Here is a 23065-nt window from a genome sequence, read left to right as displayed (position 1 = left end):
CCTTCAAGATGAAACAACAACTGTATTTTTTAAAATATTTTTTTATTGATTTCAGAGAGGAAGGAAGAGGGAGAGATAGAAACATCAATAATGAGAGGGAATGATTGATCAGATGCCTCCTGCACGCCCCCTACTGGGGATCGAGCCCGAAACCAAGGTACATGCCCTTGACCGGAATCGAACCCGGGACCCTTCAGTAAGAAGGCCAATGCTCTATCCACGGAGCCAAACCAGTCAGGGCTAAAATGTATTTCTTACAAAACTGACTTAGGTCAGTCAAATCTGTAAAACAGACTCCATAGAACTCAGCAAATGCAGCACAAACTGCAAGGACATCCATACAGGAAACCGGAGTGCGTTACCACACAAAGCCAGAGGAGGAAGCCCGGGAGCAGGGTGGGGGGCAGGGGGGGGGGTGCTCCATATCTGGAAAATCCTGCTCACAATGCTGATTGTGGTGATCAGCTTGCATAGTCAGGGTGGAGCCATCCAAAATTGGTTTTAAATGTCCACACTGATGATGACTCACCACATACCAGAAGAGTATGAAAAGGTTTATTACTCACATGATGAGGTTTGGGAGCAAGAGTCAGGTGGATTTTAGAATAGGTCCCGGAATGACTGAAAGCACAGGGAAAAGGGACTAGCTTGTAGTGTTCATGTTGGTTACTGGGTGCTATTGGTGGGAGCCTGCTGACACTGATGGAAACTTGCCTGATTGAAACTCCCCCCCTGCACCCATGGATGGGGCACCTGGACTTTCTCATCACTTTCCCAGGTGTAAGGTCAGGGAGGAGAGAAGGGTGCATCCTAAAAGCTTTCAACATTCAAACATCAAAACTGGAATCAGGATCTTTTAATAACACGGGAGGAAATAAGCACATACAAAATTTCATCCAAATTGTCATCACTAGACTCTGATGATACTGATTGTAAGAGATTCTGAAGAAGATGCAATGCAGAAATAAGGAATAAGTTTTTCTGTAAATTTATCAGCGAGTCCATACATATATGACCAGTTATTCAAATTATAAAATGAAATCTCTCCCAACTCATAGTCCAGAAAAACGCCAATCTTCCGTTGTCCTGTAGGGAGAACGCCACATGTCCGAGTCAAGAGCTGATATTGCCAGTATCCATTGTTTGCCGATGGTGATATGGGAGTATTTATGACGAAGGATTCTTTACACACACCTAAGAAATATTCACCTGCACCTATTACTTTTACTGCCCAAAAATGCCTGCCAGCATCAATTTCCTCAGAACTCAGGACAGCTGGGGAAGAAGTAAGTGCCTGGGGATTAGGAAGACCATCTGGTCTCCTATAGGACACACTTTTTCTATCACTTGACATAATGAGGTCTGGATGGGCAGTTTCAGGATCCAGTGTCAACTCTACCTGAAAGGTGCCCATCATTTTATGCAGGCCCAAGTAATGTGGGGGGAGAGTGAAAATCTCCTTCTGTAATTCACATGAAAACACCGCTGGGGTCTCTCGGTGTCCATATGCGTTGTGAATGCTTTCAATACCTGTGAGTAAATCCTCATCTGTCTGCAAACACTTGTCTTTTGTTTTACTTAACAGACTGCTTAGCCTGAACCTATGGTATGAAATTTGCCTTCCATTTTCAATTAGTTTTTCTTCAACATCATTCTCTTCCATAAGTAGATCTTTATCAATTTCATTGCACTCTACTTCTAAGAAACTCTTCATTTCTTTACATTCATAGTCCAATTCCTCCCTCCGTTTTTCCATCTTTCTCTTTACTTCCCAAGTGTTTTCATCTTGTTTTCTATATACAGTTTCAGCATTTTCAAGGTTATTAGTGAGGGTCCCAATGTACCTTTTGAGCATCCGTCTGTGACTAGCTGCAGCTTCCTCAATGGGAATCAGGGGCTGATCCGGGGGGTCTGACAAGACCCTGCACTGGGCACACAACAGCTCCAGGCTTTTCTCACAGAACAGGGTGAGAACCTCATTGTGCTTCTCACACAGGGGTATTTCTTCCTGCATTTTCCTCTGGTTCCCTGAGGTGGGGATCTGCTGAACAATCTCAGTCATGTGGCATAATTGGGTGTTCCTCTCCAAGCTGCTGTCAGGGCAGTGGTGGAGGCAGACAGGACAGGGAAAGGTGCCCTGTAGACCTTCCCAGCGCTGGTGGATGCAGGAGTGACAGAAGTTGTGCCCACAGGCAATGGTCACTGGGTCTCTCAGGTAATCCAGGCAGATGGGACAGCTGGCCTCTGCTTGGAGCTTGGCCAGGGAAGCTGCAAAGGCCATGGTGCAGGGAAGGTGTCTATCAGAAGAGACTCCCTTCAGTCAGTGTGATCCTCCAGGAGCGAGGAGAAGTGAGAAGCTGAGGTCTGCTCAGGCCTCCCCCCTCTTTGTGGAAGTCACTAAGAGCTTCCAAGCAGAGTTCCAGTGGGCAGCTGACGTCCAGTCTTCTGTCACCTTCTCCTGTAGTTAATGTCAGGTTCCCCAAGTGAAGATCAGCTGTGACTCTGGTCAAAATCCAAGCACCACCCAAGTCATAAGTGGTTTCTGTGGACAAAAACATGTAAAAGTTCAATCAGCATTCATCCTTCCCTCGCTATATGAACAGTATGTCAGGTAGACCAATTCATTTATCATGACAATATTTAAGGAGGAGTTAGAAGTAAAGTCTATCTATTTTGCAACTTAAAAGGAATTAGTCAGTCTAGGCCAAAGCTCTATCCACTGAGCCAAACCAGTTAGGGCAGAAGCTCTGGTTTTAAACAAAAAGAATTTGACAACAGACACTGAGACATTCTAGAAGAGGATTCCCACAGGCAGCTTCAGACCAGCACTTTGGGGCACTTTGCATGAGCAGATATTCGTCACCCCTCAGGTCAGATTGGGATCCTGGTATCTGTGTTTTTAGCAAGCATTTAGATGACCTAGGGCAAGGCTAACTGAGGGACACCAGCAATAATGAAAGCACGTGTCTTAAAATAACCTGAATTCAAGAGATGATTGGCTTATGATGTAAAGTCAAGGCCTTGCTAGAGTAGCCACCCAGAAAGCCAAGGATGGGGAGCAATACCTCAGTGGCTCTCAGTTTGGTCCCACCTCCTGCACCAGTATCATCCCCACTCCCAGCTTACCTGGGCCTGCTCCTTGGAGTGAGTCCCTGAAGTGTGTCTCCAAGAAGAGTCTCCGAAGACAGTCTCCTGCCAGTTAAATGCTTAGTAATGTGAGCCTGGCCTATATATACCACTAGGATGGTTAATCTTTTTAAGACCTCATCCACCAAAGCTCCTCCCTGGAGGTGAGACACGTGGGCCAGGGTGGGAATAGGAGGATGTTCAGAAGTCTGTTTGATGTGATCTCCTCTTATTCCTCCAGGGGAATAAGAAGGTTACTGGGGATTAACCTTGTTAATATACATAATCTATTTTGTACCTTTGTAATCATCCCTTGAGCTTCCCTACACCCCTTAATCCCATTCTGCTGAGGAGGAAACTGAAAATTTTTTTTTAAAATATATTTTATTGATTTTTTACAGAGAGGAAGGGAGAGGGATAAAGAGTTAGAAACATTGATGAGAGAGAGACATTGATCAACTGCTTCCTGCACACCTCCTACTGGGGATGTGCCTGCAACCAAGGTACATGCCCTTGACCGGAATCGAACCTGGGACCTTTCAGTCCACAGGCCGACGCTCTATCCACTGAGCCAACCCGGTCAGGGCATGGAAACTGAAATTAAAGGTAAAATTTTTTCCTGGCTTCTTTGGATCAGAGGATAGAGCATTGGCCTGCAAGTGAGGGGTTCCAGGTTTGATTCCAGACAAGGGCACATACCAGGGTTATGGGCTCAGTCCCCAGAGGGGGGCGTGCAGGAGCTGATCAATGATTCTCTCTCATCATTGATGTTTCTATCTTTCTCTCCTTCTCCCTTCCTCTCTGAAGTCAATAAAATAAATTTTAAAAGTTAAAACAACGGCCCCTGTGAGGCTGAGATGGTCCCAGTGAGACTGAAACGGCCCCAGTGAGGCTGAAATGGTCCCAGGGAGGCTGAGATGGTCCCTGTGAGGCTGAAACGGTCCCAGTGAGGCTGATAAGGCCCTTGTGAGGCTGAGACAGTCCCTATGAGGCTGAAATGGCCCCTGTGAGGCTGCAACGGTCCCTGCTAGGCTTCGTCGACGGCCCGAGAACCAGTCTGCAGCCCCACCCACAACTATCACACGAAGGGCGAGAGGGGCGAGAGCAGCTGTAGTGTTGCTTTCTCCTTACTTTTGGTAATGAAATCCTCATTTTAAACATAAGAGGACACATTATTTTAAAAAGCCATTATGTATCTCCGTACCCTTTCTGAGTAGAGCGTGAACAAGTCCTGAGAGACCTTTCTGAACACAGGGACATGTTGAGGATGGAAATAGCTACATTTTCCATGTGTATGACCTTTGACCCGGCAACAAAAAGGGTACACCTATGGATGACATTGGGGGGTAAGGGCATAGGGTGGGGTGGGAACTGGGTGGAGGGGAGCTATGGGGGAATAAAAGGGGAACAAACTGTAATAATCTGAACAATAAAGATTTATTTAAAAAATAGTTAAAACATTATATGCTACCAATCTATAAAAGAGTGATTCCTACAAAGCAAAACATTAGCACAGAATCACAGCTGATTCTAGTCAATCTCATTGCCAAGAACAGAGTCATTAAGCAAAGTGACCTGAAGACTAAATAGTATTCAAGGGACTTGGCTGCGAGATGACTAATGAAATCACTAAAAACTATTTCAATCAAGTTGTAAGCTTAGGTATAAGACTGCTTTTGGTTACAGTGTGAAGAGGAGACCAGGATATAAATATGTGAAATTTCCTATTCTAAAAGATATCATCCATGTAGAACAATTGTCTCCTTAAATCAATTCCATCAGGCAAAGTATTTCTGTATCCTAACCCTTCCTATACACAAAAATGGGATTTACCAGACCAACAGCAATGCCCTTACAGATAGTCCTGAATAAGACATATTTTTCTGGAAAATGAATGTGAAAGGTCCTTTTGTGACAACTCAGAGGAAAATGAGGAAAGTGTCATATGCTACTGAAGAAAAGGTGATTATTGTTATATAGTGACAGAAAATAGCTTAGTTGTGTAGTACTGTTGTGTGGAAGGCAGACTTTGTAAGTGATGAACTGCTGAGGAGAGTAATTTTCTAGGGGTAGAGATTCCATCCTCTGGGTCTATATTATTCCTACTTTAAGAATTACAGTTAATGTACCATGTTTCACGGAAATTTAAACCAGTGATGTACTTGGGTAATTTAAGTAACCATAGCAAATAAATTGTGTGCCTGTTGAAACATTGTTACATGTGAATTGAACATGTGTCTACTGCAAATATACCCTATTGCCATCACTGGATGTCACAATGTCACACCGTCATTTGAGTAACTCCTAGGGCCCTGGCCAGTGCGGCTCAGGGGGCTGAGCACTATCCCATGGCCCAAAAGGTGGCCAGTTTGATTCCCAGTCAGGGTACATGCCCAGGTTGCAGTTTCAATCCCAGGTTGGGCCTTGTATGGGAGGTAACCAATTGATGTTTCTCTCTCCCTCTGTCCGTCTCCGTTCCTCTCACTCTAAAATCAGTAAAAGCATATTTTTTTAAACAAACAAGTCCTAAGAACTATTTATTTAGGATTATTTTTTTATATATATTTTATTGTTTTTTTACAGAGAGGAAGGGAGAGAGATAGAGAGTTAGAAACATCGATGAGAGAGAAACATCAATCAGCTGCCTCCTGCACATCTCCCACCGGGGATATGCCCGCAACCAAAGTACATGCCCTTGGCCGGAATCGAACCCGGGACCTTTCAGTCCGCAGGCCGATGCTCTATCCACTGAGCCAAACCGGTTTCGGCTAGGATTATTTTTTTTATTTTATTTATTTATTTTTTAATATATTTTATTGATTTTTTTACAGAGAGGAAGGGAGAGGGATAGAGAGTTGGAAACATCGATGAGAGAGAAACATCGATCAGCTGCCTCCTGCACACCCCTTACTGGGAATGTGCCCACAACCAAGGTACATGCCCTTGACCGGAATCGAACCTGGGACCCTTGAGTCCACAGGCTGGTGCTCTATCCACTGAGCCAAACCGGCCAGGGCTAGGATTATTTTTTTAATAAAGAAGTGTTTTTTGACAAATAGAGAGAGAACCAAGATGGCGACATAAAGGTATAAACTTGTACATGCTGCCCCCCACAACAACTTTAAAACTACAACTATGAGACAAAGCAGCTATCATCCAGAACCACAGGAAAGCTGGCCAAGTGGAAGTTCTACAACTAGAAGGAAAGAAAGAAGCGCATTGAGACTGGGTAGGAGGTGCAGAGGCGCCAAGAACAGAGGTACAAAGGCCCACGCGAGGCAACTGCACCTGGGTGTGCGGTTTTTTTCAATCGGAAGGGGATACAAGCTTTCAAATGCACTGAACCCATTTACGGCGAGACTCTGGGGTCCCAGACTCCTATGGGGAGAAACTGGACTGTCTTGCAGCGGGTCGGAAAGCAAGGGTGGCTTTCTCGCAGAGCTGCTCGCAGGGATCATTGTTGCTGTGGGGGCGCAGGACTTGGGGACGCAGAGACACAGAGTCGTGGAGACGCTCGGAATCGTGGAGAGGCTGACGACAGCCATTGCTGTTTGCTCCACCCTGGTGATTCTCTGAGACCCCGCCCCACTCAATTTACATCCCCAACCAAGCTGTGGGCAGCGGCGCAAAGGAATCACCTGCACTTTTGCAGCCTAACCTAACAAACTGCAGCTGGGTTAGAGAGCTCCAAAACTTCCAAACCCCAAACAAAGAGGAGAAATCTGCTGATATCGCTGTAGCTCCTGCTGGGTGGACTCACACAGTGGTTGACTTGGAGATCCAGGAGCCAGGGTACCACTGGTAAGATACCAGATTTCAACTCCTCACATCCATAAGGGACACGCTCAAGAAGCAGACTCAGTGAGCATCAAAGCCCCACTGAAGCAAGTTCCACCCGATAAATGTGTCTCCAGTACAGCAGTTCTTCCACTGTAGACATAGCGGGCCCTCACAGTCAGACAAAAATGCGGAGACAAAGAAACATGTCACAAATGAAAGAAATGGAGGAAAGCAAACTAATGGAGGACATAGAGTTCAAAACCACAGTTATAAGATTACTCAAGAATCTTCCACGACCCTCCGAGGAACTTAGTGAGACCTTCAAGGATCTTAATGAGAATGCCAAAAAAATGGAAAAGGACCAGTCAGAAATTAAACATACACTGACTGAAATTAAAAATAATATATAGAGATCCAACAGCAGACTAGAGGATTCCAAGAATCAAGTCAAAGATTTGAAATACGAAGAAGCAAAATACACCCATCCGGAAAAGCAAAATGAAAAAAGAATCCAAAAATATGAAGATAGTGTAAGGAGCCTCTGGGACAACTTCAAGCGTACCAACATCCGAATTATCGGGGTGCCAGAAGAAGAGAGAGAGCAAGATACTGAAAGCCTATTAGAAGAAATCATGACAGAAAACTTCCCCTACCTGATGAAAGAAATAGGCTTACAAGTCCAGGAAGCGAAGAGAACCCCAAATAAGAGGAATCCAAAGAGGACCACACCAAGACACATCATAATTAAAATGCCAAAGGCTAAAGACAAAGAGAGAATCTTAAAAGCAGCAAGAGAAAAACAGTTAGTTACCTACAAGGGTGTACCCATACGACTGTCAGCTGATTTCTCAACAGAAACCATGCAGGCCAGAAGGGAGTGGCAAGAAATATTCAAAGTGATGAATAGCAAGAACCTACAACCAAGATTACTCTACCCAGCAAAGCTATCATGTAGAATTGAAGGTCAGATAAAGAGCTACACAGACAAGAAAAAGCTTAAGGAGTTCATCACCACCAAACCAGGATTATATGAAATGCTGAAGGATATTCTTTAAGAAGAGGAAGAAGAAGAAAAAGGTAAAGATAAAAATTATGAACAACAAAGTGACAACAAATAAATATCTATCAACAAGTGAACCTAAAAATTAAGTCAGAATAAACAGGTGAATATAATAGAAGCAGGGGTATAGAAAGGGAGTGGACTGACAATTCTTGGGGGGAAGGAGGTGTAGGGGGTGCGGGAAGAGACTGGACAAAAATCTTACACCTATGGATGAGGACAGTGGCAGGGGGTAAGGACATGGGGTGGGGTGGGAACCAGGTGGAGGGTAGCTATGGGAAAAAAAAAGAGGAACTTCTGTAATAATCTGAACAATAAAGATTAATTTTAAAAAAAAGAAGTGTTGTTGTTTTTTTAAGGTAACTTCTCGAGCTATCTGCTTTGGCTCAGTGGATAGAGCTTCAGCCTGCTCACTGAAGGGTCCCAGGTTCAATTCTGATCAAGAGTACATGCTCAGGTTGCGGGCTCCATCCCCAGTTGGGGTTGTACAGAGGCAGGGGATGAACGATTCTCTCTCAACATTGATGTTTCTATCTCTCTCCCTCTCCCTTCCTCTCTGAAATCAACAAAAACATAATTTTATTGTCCACAGAAGTCTCTCCCAATTATGTTTTTTATCCCATTGTGTATAGAATTAGTCTTCATGATTCATTTTCTAATGAATTACCAAAATGTCAAAATAATAGTGCTTTATATTTCTACCTAATAGTGTCTTAAGACTTTACTTAAAAGAAATATCTTCTTTATAGCTGACTTATTGAACAACTGCTATAGGATTAAGTCAAACTACTGTAAATGCCTATGGTAATATTTTTACGAGCTCTACTGAAAGACTTTTCATTCTAGCACTCAGCAGTAATGTACATTTCACTGATGTCTAATTGGATTCGGGAATCATGGCAAACAGTAGCTTTTCACCTCACAGTACATGCATTCTTCTTCACCCCTTGCAGAGAAGTAGGGCCTTGCAATTACTTAGAGAAAATGGAAAAAGAGAAAAGTGTGTATCTCTTCACCCCTTGCAGAGAAGTAGGGCCTTGCAATTACTTAGAGAAAATGGAAAAAGAGAAAAGTGTGTATCTCTTCCTGGTGTTGGCCTTCAATGCTCAGGGTGGCCCTTCAATGCTCCCTCTTTCTCTAGCTGTACTGACCCAGTGCTGTGACAACACATGACTGAGGGAGTTAGATCCCTGAGTGGGTAATGGAGCAGCACCTGCTGGCCTACATTGCACTTTACAACAATAAGCACCTGAGATCACCACAGCATAGCAGGGCTACTCTGATCAGTGCAGGGTTCCCTTGTACCTCAATGAAAACTCTGCTAAGCAGCTGAGCATCTTTTCAAGATATGGAGATAGACAAATAGAGATATGCAAACTACAACTTTATTTTCAAACATTGTTAACAATACCATACAGACATTCATACAGAAGCATGTTTCAAAGGTTGACAATTTCACATAATGTCAAAAACAAGTATGTGACCTTTGGAGGTCATACAGTGGTTGTCAAAGGCAGGTTTACAGCCCTGGACAGGGGGCTCAGTTCATTGGAATGTCTTGTCATTCACCAAAAAGTTTGCAAGTTTGCAAGTTCGATTCCAGTCTCTCTCTCTCTCTCTCTCTCTCTCTCTCTCTCCCTTCCTTTCTCTCTATATCAATAAACTTCATCAGGTGAGAATTTAAAAAAGGAAGTATATTTATAGTTGTTAGTAGGCAAAAGTTTATCCTTGTATTACTTGTTACTAATTACTGTACATATCTGTAACACTACTGTCAACCAGCTTTAGCTCAGCCCTTACATGAAATTTTTGTAAAACATGAGACAAAATCAAGACAATTAGAATTCCCAAAAAATTACATGGGAGAGAATAAATAGTAAATAGAATGTTTTTCTTATGGAAACTTGACTTAGGAAAGTTAAATCTACAACACAGATACCATAGAACTCAGAAAATGCAGCACAAACTGCAAGGAGCCAGGGTGTGTTACCACACAAACCCAGAAGAGGAAGCCTTGGTGGGTGTGTTTCATATCTGGAAAATTCTGCTCACAATGTCAATGGTGGTGACCAGCTTGCTGTCAGGGTGGAAGCCATGCAAAATTGGTTTCAAATGTTCACACTGATGATGACTCACCACATACCAGAAGAGTATGAAAGGTTTATTACTCACATAATGAGGTTTTGGAGGAAGAGTCAGATGGATATTAGAATAGGTCCCAGAATGATTGAGAGCACAGGGAAAAGGGACTAGCTTGTAGTGTTCGTGTTGGTTACTGGGTGTTATTGGTGGAAGCCAGCTGACACTGATGGAAACTTACTTGATTGGAACTTCGCCCCTGCACCCATGGATGGGGCACCTGGACTTTCTCATCAGTTTCCCAGGTGTAAGGTCAGGGAGGAGAGAAGGAAGAGTCCTTAAAGCTTTCAACATTCAAATATCAAAACAGGAATCACGATCTTGATTATAAGTATTTGTTTCAGTAAAAATGGAGGAGAATAAGCAATACAAAATTTCCCCCAAATTGTTCATCACTTCACTCTGATGATACTGATTGTAAGAGATTCTGAAGAAGATGCAATGGAGAAATAAAGCATAAGTTTTTTTGTAAATATATTCATGAATCCATACAAGAATGGCCTGTTATTCTAATTATAAAATGAAACCTCTCCCAACTCATAGTCCAGAAAAATGCCTATCTTACATCGTCCTAAAGGGAAAAGGCCAAATGCGCCAGTCCTTGCTGATATTGCCAGCATCCATTGCTTGGGGATGGTGATATGTGAGTATTTCTGAGGAAAGATTCTTTACAGACACCTAAGAAACATTCACCTGCGCCTCCTATTTCTACCTGCCAAAAATGCCTGCCAGCATCAAATCCCTCAGAACTCAGGACAGCTGGGAAAGAAGTGTGTGCCTGAAGATTATGAAGACCAAATGATGTCCTATAGGTCACACTTTTTCTATCTCTTGAGATAATGAGACATGGATGGGCAGTTTCAGGATCCAGTGTCAAATCTACCTGAAACATGCGGATCCTTTTATGGAGGCCCAAATAGTGTGGGGGGAGAGAGCAACTCTCCTTTAATTCACATGGAAACACTGCTGGGGGCTCTAGGTTTCCAAGGCTGTTGTGGATACTTCCAATACTTCTCTTGTATTTCAGTTAACAGATTGCTTAGCCTGAACATATGGTATAAAATTTGTCTTCCATTTTCAGGTAGTTTTTCTTCAATATCCTTCTCTTCTCTAAGTAGACTGACATTAACTTTATTGAGAGCACAGGGAAAAGGGACTAGCTTGTAGTGTTCATGTTAGTTACTGGGTGCTGTTCATGTTGGTTACTGGGTGTTATTGCTGGAAGCCAGCTGACACTAATGGAAACTTACAAAGGAATACTTGTCTTTACATTCATAATATAATTCCTATTATATTATTTCAAAGGAATAATTAAGTTCTATTTCAAAGGAATACTTAAGTTCTTTACATTCATAATATAATTCCTCCCTGAACTTATCCATCTTTCTTTTCACTTCAAAAGTTTTGCAACTTGGTTTTCATGTTCCATTTTAGCATCTTCAAGGTGATTAGTCAGGAACTCAATGTAACTTCTGAGCATCCCCCTGTGACTAGCTGCAGCTTCCTCAATGGGGATCAGAGGCTGATCCTGGTGGTTGGATGACACCCTGCACTGGGCACACAGCACCTGCAGGTCCTTCTCACAGAACAGGGCCAGACCCTCATGGTGCTTCTTACACAGGGGTTCCTCTTGCCTTTTCCTCTTTCCCCTCATGCCTGGAATCTGCTGAACAATCTCAGTTATGTGACATAATTGGGTGTTCCTCTTCAAGCTCCTGCCAGGGCAGTAGTGGAGGCAGACAGGACAGGGAAAGGTGTCCTGTAGACCTTCCCAGCGCTGGTGAATGCAGGAGGGACAGAAGTTGTGCCCACACTCAGTGGTCACTGGGTCTCTCAGGTAATCCAGGCAGATGGGACAGCTGGCCTCTGCCTGGAGCTCAGCCAGGGTGGCTGCAAAGGCCATTGTGCAGAGAGGGTGTCTGTCCCAAGACAGTCTCTTCAGTCAGTGTGATCCTCCAGGAGGGAGGAAAAGTGAGAAGCTGAGGTCTGCTCAGGCCTCCCTCCCTGTGGAAGGCACTAGGAGTTTCCAAGAAGAGTTCCAGTCACCAGCTGATGTCCAGTCTTCCTGCCACCCTCTCCTGTATTTAACACCACATTGGACAAGGATGTAGAGTGCTCCTGGTCAAAAACCAAGCACAATCCAAGTCATATGTGGTTTCTGTGGACAAATGATATTGCTACTTAAAGGACCGTTCAAGCAGAAGTAACATCAGGTAAACAAAATCATTATCATGACAATATCTAAGGAGGTGTTTGCAAGGAAAACTATCATCTATTTTGCAACTCTAAAGGAATTAATCGATTTAGGGAAAATTATCATTATCAACTATCACAGAAAGAGTGAGAAACAGATATCAGAGAACTGTTGAAGGAATGACATAACATTATTTGTGAAGAAGCTTTTCCAGACAAATGAACCTAGATCTCATCAAACATGTTCCAAACCACCTATTTACAGAAAATATGAGGGGTGGAAAAACATGTGAAGAATTTCCTTCACATGTTTCAATTCTAACATGTCAACTTGATTGGTCCACTGGATAACCAGGTAGCAGATGAAACACTAGTTCTGGGTGTGACTGTGAGGAGATTTCTGGGAGAGGTTAGTATTTTAATGAGTGGATGAGCAGAGCAGATGGCCCAACCCAATGTCAGTGGTCATCATCCACTCCACTGAGGGCCTGAATAGAACAAAAGCTGGGGGAGGCTGAATTCACTCTCTGCTGGATGAATAAGCCAGCACACCCACCTCCTGTCCTGGGTGCTGCTGGTTCTCAGCCTCTCAGAATCTCTACCATCTGCTCTCAGACTCTCAGGCCTTCCTACTGCACCACCGTCTTTCCTGGGTCTCCCGATGGCAGACTGCAGACCATGGGACAGCTCAGGCTCCATAGCCTTGTGAGCCAATGCTTTTTTTTTTTTTTAATTGAGCCACTGCTTTTTAATAAATGTCTTTTTAAATTTATATTATTGGTTCTGCTTCTCTGGTAAACCTTTAATAATACACTAAATAATCAGTAAATTCCGGACTGTAATAAACTCTACTGAAAATTCTATCATATTGCTTCAACACAGATATTAAGAGAAAAGAAAAACATGGGAAGAGCCCGGCTGGTGTGGCTCAGTAGCTGAGCATACACCTATGAAACAGGAGGTTGTAAAAAGAGAAAAAACAAAACAAACAAACAAAAAATAGGTGGTTGCAGTTCAATTCCCAGTCAGGGCACATACCATGGTTTCCGGCTCCATTCCCAGTGTGGGGTGTGCAGAAGGCAGACGATTTATGATTTCCTCTCATCATTGATATTTCTATCACTCTCTCTCTCTCTCCCCTTCCTCTCTGAAATCAGTAAAAATATATTTTTAAAAACCACAGGGATGGAGGTTGTAGAAATTAAAATAGACTTCAAATCCACACTGCTCAATTATGTATAAATCTAATCCCATTTCATTTTGAAATATTTGATCATAATTCAATTGGAAGTTGGGTATTTGAGAATTAAAAAAAAAACCTGACTGATAATTATGTGCCATTGAGATATTGAATGGCATTAGAAGTATGTAAATTGTCCTGGCCCGGTGGCTCCATTCCCAATATGACAAGGTTAGATCCCAGGTCAGGGCGCCTAGAAGGAGCAAACAATGAAAGCATGACTGAATGGGACAACTCAATGTAAATTCCCCTTACTCAATCATTCTCTCTCTCTCTCTCTCTCTCTCTCTCTCTCTCTCTCTCTCTCTCTCACCTTTCCGCCTTCCTATCCTTATCAAAAGAAATTTTTTTAAGCAAAGTAATTTTAAAAAATATTTTAAGGTGCAGCCTGAAAAACCCAACCCTAGCAGGCAAGTATCAGCCACAGGGGATCCTCTGCCCCTCGGGGAGGGGGGGGGGGGATTTAACATACAACTATGTAAATTAAGAGTCACTTTTAGAAATATGTAATAAAAAATTAGAAAGTAAAACCATAGCTATGACCTGCACAGAAATGGGGAACGGTTGGTACAACTATAGGTATAAGTGCAAAAAGATTAGTTATACCATATGGTTTCTTTTTCTCTCCAATTCTGGATACCTAGAATATTCTAAACTTAATTTTTTAAATTGACCTTTTGAATTATATTTCAGTGCTTCTCTGCTCTCTTCTAGCCAGAAATTTTTCTCCTACTCCCTTCCTTAGGCTTCATCCATGTCCCTTCATCTCAGAGTTCTCAGATCCATCCATCTCCTTTCTTTCTCATAGTTGTTTTAAACTGGTCCCCTTTTTCCTCCACTTCAAATCCATCATCTTCTTCCCTTTTCTCACTTCCCATTCCCATCCAACAAATCTCTTCTATGGAGATAAACTGAGATTAAGGAAATACCAAGGTTGGCATTAGAGTTCCATCTGCGTGTAGGTTATGTGGGCTGGATTTCAGGTCTGAACTGCCTGCCTGTGTCCTGGGGATGGGTTTTTGGTCCCCTATTCTTTCAGAGACACATGGAACAAGGAAAATAACCCTCAGTTTCCCTGTCAGGTTGGAGTCAGCATACACTTCAATTTAGGTAAACCTCTTGGAACCTCTCGTTTAAAAAATAAGAATTTATCAGTAGACACACCTGACATTCTGGAAACCAATTCCACACAAGGTTTCAGACCATCACCTCTGGGCACTTTATCACACATCCATATTAGTTACCTCTTAGGTCAGATGGAGGTCACAGTAACTGTATTTTTACCAAGTACTTAGATGATTTAGGTTCAGCTCACATAAAAACTCCCCCAATAATAAAGACATATGCCGTATATGTACCTGAATCCAAGTTAGGATTGGCCTGCCAGTTGAGGTCCACGTCCTGCTGGAGCAACAACATAGGAATCCAAGGCTCTCACAGAGCTCACACTTCCTGTGCGCACATACCCAGGATTCCCAGCTTTCCTAGGGCCAGTCTGTGGACTGAGTCTCCAGAAAGGGTCTGGGATGCGTTTTGTACCAGTTGTGAAGTTAGAGCTGTGACCCTGGCATCTATATACACTGCTAGGAGGGTGGAACTATGAGGACTTCCCTCATCAGAATGGTGGCTCTGCCCTGGAGGAGGGGCATGTGGGGCTTAGCAGCTGTTCAGAGATGTGGGTGGATGGGAGGGGGTGGATCTCCCTTGATATAATCAGCTCAGCAGAGGCCTGCAGCTCTTCATTTGCATGATCTACTCTGGACTTTTGGGATTCCCAGACCACACTCTCAACACCCTTTAATCCCATCTCTGCTGATGAAAAAATAGCTGAAGGCCAAGGGAGGCCCATTTCTTTTCTCACCTTGGGATGTGAGAAGCCCACCAGTTTCACCCCCTGTCATCTCCAGCACTCTGCAGTCCTGCCCTCTCTCTCCACACTCAGGGCATGGTACCCTTCAGCCACAGCACTTCTGTGCAGGCAGGTTGGTCCGTGGCAGCGCTGTGCCCCTTATATATTGTTAACTCCCTTGTACTGGCATTCTCTTTTCAAATCCCAGCCTAATTTTTACTTTCATTGAGAGGCATTCTTTGAGCTCTAAAATTCTTTATCAATAAATTGTGTTATATTGCTTATTAGGGAATTTGGTTTTTATACTGACTGCCAAAAATTTACCGAGTTTCTTTTTAAAAACTTATTTTCAATTACGGTTGACACCATCCTCATTCCTTAAAAATTAAACATTTGCTGAGTTGGTGTGCCTCAGTGGCTGAGCATGGACTTATGAACCTGGAGGTCAAAGTACATTTCCGGGTGATGGCACATAACTGGGTTTCCAATTTGATCTCAATGGGGGGCATGCAGGAGGCAGCCTTTCCATGATTCTCTCTCATCCTTGATGTTTCTATCTCTCTCTCCCTTTCCCTTCCTCTCTGAAATCAATAAAATATATTTTAACAAAAATTCAAATATTTATTATATGCTACCAATCTATAAAAGAGTGATTCCTATGAAGCAAAAAAATAGTGCAGAAACAATGGATTCATTTCAATCTCATTGCCAAAAAGAAAGTCTTTAAGCAAAGAGACGACCTATCTAATAAAAGACACAAAGAGTAATTGACCGTACCTTCGCTACGCTTCCCATTGGCTAATCAGGGTGATATGCAAATTAACCGCCAACCAAGATGGCGACCGGCAGCCACGCAGCTGAAGTGAGCAGGAGACTTGCTTGCTCCAGTGATGGAGGAAGCCAAGGTTCCCTGCCTGCTGCGGCCTGGCTCTGAGCTCCGAAAGCAACAAAGTTTCAATTATAGAAGCTAAAAAAAACCCCAGATACCTGCTTTCAGCAGGCCATGGCCTCAGAGCTGGAGCCGGCTCTCAGGTCCAGTGACAGCAACGAAGTTTCAATTATAGAAGGTAAATAAATCCCAGAATAAAAAAAAAAAAAGAAAAAAAGGAGAGGCTGGGAGCTTCAGTTGCCAGCCAGCCTGAAAACGGCCCTCAGCCCCTCACCCAGGCTGGCCAGGCACCCCAATGGGGACCCCCACCCTAAAGGGGGTGTGACTAGCTACAAATAGCCATCAGCCCCTCACTCAGGCGGGACCCCCACCCTGATCCAGGACACCCTTCAGGGCAAACCAGCCGGCCACCAGGCCTCTATCCTATATAGTAAAAGGGTAATATGAAAACTGACCCTAACAGCAATAGGACTGGGAATGACTGGTCACTATGACACACACTGACCACCAGGGGGCAGACGCTCAATGCAGGAGCTGCCCCCTGGTGGTCAGTGCGCTCCCACATGGAGGAGCTCTGCTCAGCCACAAGCCAGGCTGATGGCTGCCAGTACAGCTGTGGTGGTAGGAGCCTCTCCTGCCTCCTCAGCAGCGCTAAGGATGTCTGACTGCAGCTTAGGTCTGCTCCCCGCTGGCAAGTGGACATCCTCTGAGGGCTGCCAGAGGGATGTCTGATTGCCATCTTAAGCCCAATCCCTCGGGGAGCAGGCCTAAGCCAGCAGGTGGTCATCCCCTGAGGGCTCCCAGACTGCAAGAGGGCACAGGCCGGGCTGAGGGACCCCCACCCCCAAGTGCACAAATTTTTGTGCATCGGGCCTTCTAGTAAATAATAATGAAATAGTATTCAAGGGACTTTGCTGTAAGATGACTAATAAAATCACTAAAACTGTTTCAATCAAGTTGTAAGCTCAGGTACAAGACTGCTTTTTGTTAAGTATTAAGAGAAGACCAGGATATAAATTCTTGAAATTTCCTATCCTAAAGGAACACTTCCATTGGGATTCTGTTGCCCCGCCCCCCCAAAAGTATTTCTGTCTTCACAGAAATAGGATTTACTAGACCAACAGCGAAGGCTTTTACAAATAAGATAAATTAGCCCTGGAGAAGACATATATTTTCCAGAAAATGTTGGTAGAAAAATGAATGTGACACGTCCTTTGGTGACAACTCAGAGGAAAATTAGGAACGTGTTATATGACACTGAAGAAAAGGTCATTATTGTTGTAAAGGGCCAGAAAACACAGCTTAGCTGTGTGGTATCTTTGTGTGGGAGGCAGACTTTGTACCTCATGAAAGCTTTGCTGAACATCTTTTCAAGTTATGGAGAGACAAATACTACAGAGATATGCATAGTAAAACTTTATTTTCAAACATTGTAAACAATACACATACAGGCATCCAAACAGAAGCATGTTCTAAAAGGTTTGCAATTTCACATAAGGTCAAAAATGAGTATGTGACATTTGCAGGTGATAGGGGGGACCTATAACCTGATAGATGAAGCACCTGAATCAACCTGAAAAAAATTTATTTTAAATCTTAGAACACATATACTTATGTGAATAGGGGGTTAAGTTTCTTACATATGAAAAGGGGGTTAAGTTTTTCTTAAAGTTTCCTCTTCAAGGCCTGTGTGAAGGGATTGGAGAGGTGACTCAGCTGTGAACCGAGCAAGCAGAACCCACAAGCATTGTCAGGCTGACCCACAAGGAGTCAAAACATCTCATCAATAGCATCTAATCACCTGATGACTAATTACAAGAGCTGCGTCTGCGGACCCCCCGGCCTGCATGTAGCTACATTCCTCACCCCAGCCCCTTCCCCTTTATAATCCTGTCCCCTGAATCTTGCTAGAAGGCAGGATTTGATGCTTGTAAGCACCCGGTCTTCTTGGTTGCCTAGCCTTCTCAATAAACACCTAATATGATGATTCAACCCTGCCTTCATTATTGGACACAACAACAGGCAGCTGGAGCCCAACCAGGGGTTTCCATGTAACACAGGTCATATAGCGGTGGTAAAAGGTAGGTTTATAGCCCTGGCCAGGTGAATCAGTTTATTGAAAGTTGTCTCATATACCAAAGTGGTGCAGGTTCAATTCCCAGTCATGGCACATAGGTTTCATGTTCAATACCTGGTCGTGGCACCTATGGGAAGCAACTGATGGCTGTCTCTCTCCCTCTCTGCGTGTCTCTCCATTCCTCTGTATGTCTCTCCATTCCTCTGTATATTTATCAATAAATATATCATCAGGTGAGGATATTTAAACAAAAGTATATTTACAGTTAGTACACAAAAGTTTATTCTAATATTATTTTTTATTAATTACTGTATTATTTGTAACACTACTGTCAACCTGCTTTTGCTCAGTCCTGTACATAAAAAGTTTATAAAACAGGAGACAAAAGACAAGAATTCCCAAAAAATTATATGGAAAATAATAAAAAGTAGACTATGTTTCTTATAGAAACTTCTGACTTAGGTCAGTTAAATCTATAACACAGACTCCATAGAACTCAGCAAATGCAGAACAAAGCTGAAAGGACACCCTTGCCTAGGGAACCAGAGTGTTACAACACAAAGCCAGAGGAAACCCTGGTGGGGGTGCTTCATATCTGAAAAATCCTGTTCACAATGCCAATGGTGATGACCAGATTGCATGGTCAGGGTGGAGCCATCAAAAATTGGTTGCAAATATTCAGACTGATGACTCACCACATACCAGAAGAGTATGAAAAGTTTATTACTCACAAGATGAGGTTTTTGGCGGTGAGTAAAGTGGGTCTCAGAGGAGGTCCCAAAATGACTGAGAGCACAGGAAAAGGATACTAGTTTATTGTTTATGGTGGTTACTGGGTGCTGTTGGTGAGAGCATACTGGCACTACAGGGGCTTGCTTCATTGCAACTTCCCACCTGCACCAAAGGCTTTCTCATTAGTTTTCCCAGGCATGAGGTAAAGGGAGAAGAGAAGGGTAAATACTGAATGCTTTCAAGAAACATCAAAACTGGAATCAGAATCTTTATACAAGCATTCCTTTCAATAACAAGGGAAGAAAATAACCACATACAAGATTTCCAAGTTGTTCATCATTCATCTCTGATAATGAATGTAAGAGATTTTGACGAAGGTGCACTAGAGAAATAAGGCATAAGTTTTTCTTTAAACTTACCACTGAATCCATACAAGTATGAACCGTTATTCAAATTATAAAATGAAACATCTCCCAACTCATAGTCCAGAAAAATACCAACCCGCATGATATGTCCTCTAGGGCATGTTCCACATATACTAGCGCAAAGATCAATGTGCCTGCAGCTATTGTTTGGGGATGGTGATATCAGACTATTTATGAGGCAAGATTCTTTACACACACCTAAGGACCATTCACCTGTGCCTCTTACTTCTACCTGCCAAAAGTGCCTGCCAGCATCAAATCCCTCAGAACTCAGGACAGCTGGGTAAGAAGTAAGTGCCTGGGGATTAGGAAGACCATCTGGTGTCCTATATGTCACACTTTTTCTATCTCTTGAGATAATGAGACTTGGATGGGCAGTTTCAGGATCCAGTGTCAAATCTACCTGAAATGTGCTGATCATTTTATACAGGCCCAAATAATGTGGGGGGAGATTGCAACTCTCCTTCTTTAATTTATATGAAAAGACTGCTGGGGTCTCTAGCTTTTCATACCTATTGTGGATATCTTCAATACCTGTGAGTAAATCCACATCTGCCTGTAAATACTTCTCTGCTATTTCACTTAAAAGATTATTTAGCATGAACATATAGTTTGAAATTTGCCTTCCATTTTCAGTTAGTTTTTCTTCAACATCCTTCTCTTCTATAAGCAGACCAGCATTAAATACATCATGCTCTATTTGTAAGGAACACTTCAGTTCTTTACATTCATACTGCAATTCTTTCCTCCATTTTTCCACCTTTTTCTGCACTTCAAATTCTTTTGCAATTTGGTTTTCATATTCCGTTTCAGCATCTTCAACCTCCACCAACAGTGCCCCAATGTATCTTTTGAGCTTCTTCCTGCAACTAGCAGCAGCTTCCTCAATGGGTATCAGGGACTGATCCTGGTGGTCTAAGGGGACCTTGCAATGAGGACATAACAATTCCTGGGTGCTGTCACAAAAAAGTGTTAAAACTTCATTGTGCTTCCCACACAGGGGTTTTTCTTCCTGCAATTTCCTCTCGTTCCCTGTGGTGGGAATCTGCTTAACAACTTCAATAATGTGACATAACTGGGTGTTCCTCTTTAAATCCCTGTCAGGGCAGTGATAGAGGCAGACAGGACAGGGAAAGGTGCCCGGTAGATCTTCCCAGCGCTGGTGGATGCAGGAGTGACAGAAGGTGTGCCCACATTCAATGGTCACTGGGTCTCTCAGGTAATCCAGGCAGACGGGGCAGCTGGCCTCTGCCTGGAGCTCGGCCAGTGAGGCTGCAGACTCCATTGTGCAGTGAAGGTATCTGATCCAAGACAGTCTCTTCAGTCAGTGTGATCCTCCAGGTGTGAGGAAAAGTGAGAAGCTGAGGTCTGCTCTCTGTGCAATGGAGAAGAGTCCAAAAAGAGTCCCAGTTTTCAGCCGATGCCTAGACTTCCTGTCACTCTTGCCTGTATTTAATGCCTTTTCCCCAAATTGAACATGGGCTGTGGAGTCCTTATGGTCAAAAACTCAGCACAATCTAAGTGATATGTGGTTTCTGTGGACAGAACGATATTGCCATTTAAAGAACAGTTCAATCAGCAATTACTCCTTACATTCCTATATAAAAAACTATCTCTGGTAAACCAAATTATTTACCGGGACAATATTTAAGGAGGAGTCAGCAGTGAAGACTATCATCTATTTTGCAACTCTAAATGAATGAACTATCCTAGGGAAATTCATCATTGGCCTCAACTATCAGAAAAAGATGCCCTTGCTGGTTTGGCTCAGTGGATAACATGTTGGCCTGTGGACTGAAGGGTCCTAGGTTTGATTTCAGTCAAGGGCACATGCCCAGGTTGTGGGTTCGATCCCCAGTGTGGGGCGTGCAGGAGGCAGCCAATCAATGATTTTCTCTCATCGTTGATGTTTCTATTTCTCTCTCTCCCTCTCCCTTCCTCTCTGACATCAATAAAAAATATATATATATTTTTAAAAAAAGAGTGACAAAAACACATATCATAGAATTGTTGAGGGGACTACATAATACTATTTGTGAAGAAGTTTTGACAGAAAAACGAACCTAAATCTCTACAGAGTTCCAAACCACCTATTTATAGGAAATATAAAGGATGGAGAAACCTGTGAAGGATAATTGTGTTAAACTTGATTGGGCCACAGGAGATGCAGAGAGCAGGTGAAACACTTGTTCTGGGTGTGACTGTGAGGAGATTTCTGGGAGAGATTAGTATTTGAATCCATGGATGAGCTAAGCAGATAGCCCAACCCAATGTCAGTGGGCATCTTCCAATCCACTGAGGGCCTACAGAGACCAAAAACTGAGGAAAGGCTGAATTCACTCTCTCCTGGACTTAATAAGCTAGCACATCTACCATTCTGAGTGTACTTAGTTTTCAGTCCTTCAGACCCACACTGGAATCGGTACAATCTGTTCTCAGACACTCAGGCCTTCCAACTACACCACCGTCATTCCTGGGTCTCCTGTTTGCAGACTACAGATCATGGGACATCTTAGGCTCCACAACCTTTTGAGGCAATACTTTTTTAAAAAATATATTTTATTGAATTTTTTACAAAGAGGAAGGGAGAGGGACAGAGAGCTAGAAACATCGATGAGAGAGAAACATCGATCAGCTGCCTCCTGCACACCCCCCACTGGGGATGTACCCGCAACCAAGGTACATGCCCTTGACCGGAATCGAACCTGGGACCCTTCAGTCCGCAGGCTGACGCTCTATCCACTGAGCCAAACCGGTTAGGGCTGAGGCAATACTTTTTTTTTTTTTTTTGAGGCAATACTTTTTAATAAATGTCTTTTTAGATCCATACTATTGGCTCTGTCTCTCTGGTAAACCTTTATTAATATACTAAGTAAGTAATTAGTAAAATCCAGACTGATAAACTACTGAAAAGTCAACCATGTTTTTCGACACAAATGTAAAAAGAAAATAAAAAAGCCTGTGAAGGAAAAAATACAGAAATTAAAGTACATGTAAAGATCATAATAACCAAGTACAATGTATAAACTTAATTTCCTTTCACCTTAAAATACTTAGACAAAATTTAATTTGGAGGTTGGATATCTGTAGGTAAAAAAAAAAAATTTAATGATGATTATATTAGGTCGAGATAATGAATGGCATTAGAAGTTTGTAAGTAAAGTCTCTTTTAGAAATATATAATGAAAAATTTATAAGTTAAATCCTATGATGTCTTTGGATTTGTTTCATAAAAATGGCAAGAATTTAGTAGGACTAGAGGTAAGGAGTGGCAAAAAGCTCATAATTAGCCCTAACTGGTTTGGCTCAGTGGAAAGAGCGTCGGCCTTCGGACTGAAAGGTCCCAGGCTCCATTCCGGTCAAGGGCATGTACCTTGGTTGCGGGCACATCCCCAGTGGGAGGTGTGCAGGGGGCAGCTGATTGATGTTTCTCTCCCATCAATGTTTCTAACTCTCTATCCCTCTCCCTTCCTCTCTGTAAAATCAATAAAATATATATTTTTAAAAAGCTCATAATTATAGTACCTAGGTTCTTCATATTTGGGTTCACAATAT

At 42.9% G+C, this 23065-nt stretch overlaps 3 protein-coding genes across 3 annotated transcripts; all 3 read right to left on the bottom strand.

Moving 5' to 3' along the window:
- Positions 1-910: 910 nt before the first annotated feature.
- Positions 911-2281, bottom strand: LOC102438246 (tripartite motif-containing protein 60-like). The gene has a single exon (XM_006081994.1). It carries the CDS (start codon positions 2279-2281, stop codon positions 911-913), a length of 1371 nt encoding a protein of 456 aa, XP_006082056.1.
- Positions 2282-11495: 9214 nt separating this feature from the next.
- LOC102437935 (putative tripartite motif-containing protein 61) lies at positions 11496-12008 on the bottom strand. The gene has a single exon (XM_006081993.1). It carries the CDS (start codon positions 12006-12008, stop codon positions 11496-11498), a length of 513 nt encoding a protein of 170 aa, XP_006082055.1.
- A 113-nt stretch (positions 12009-12121) lies between these two features.
- Positions 12122-20795, bottom strand: LOC102437636 (tripartite motif-containing protein 60-like). Its single transcript, XM_006081992.2, has 2 exons — positions 19737-20795; positions 12122-12223 (listed from the first exon to the last, which is right to left on the bottom strand). Exons 1-2 carry the CDS (start codon positions 20793-20795, stop codon positions 12122-12124), a joined length of 1161 nt encoding a protein of 386 aa, XP_006082054.2.
- Between the last annotated feature and the right edge of the window lie 2270 nt (positions 20796-23065).

Source organism: Myotis lucifugus, unplaced genomic scaffold (genome assembly GCF_000147115.1).
Source record: "Myotis lucifugus unplaced genomic scaffold, Myoluc2.0 scaffold_1, whole genome shotgun sequence".
Taxonomy (NCBI): Eukaryota; Metazoa; Chordata; class Mammalia; order Chiroptera; family Vespertilionidae; genus Myotis; species Myotis lucifugus.
This window is presented reverse-complemented; position numbering and strand designations above follow the sequence as displayed.

Coding starts and splice junctions, on each gene's coding strand:
- LOC102437935 (XM_006081993.1), bottom strand. CDS start 12,008: ATGGCCTTTGCAGCCACCCTGGCTGAGCTCCAGGCAGAGGCCAGCTGT.
- LOC102437636 (XM_006081992.2), bottom strand. CDS start 20,795: ATGGAGTCTGCAGCCTCACTGGCCGAGCTCCAGGCAGAGGCCAGCTGC. Junction 12,224..19,736: donor GGCACTTTTGGCAGGTAGAA/GTAAGAGGCACA, acceptor GTTTTTGACCAG/GAGCACTCTACATCCTTGTC.
- LOC102438246 (XM_006081994.1), bottom strand. CDS start 2,281: ATGGCCTTTGCAGCTTCCCTGGCCAAGCTCCAAGCAGAGGCCAGCTGT.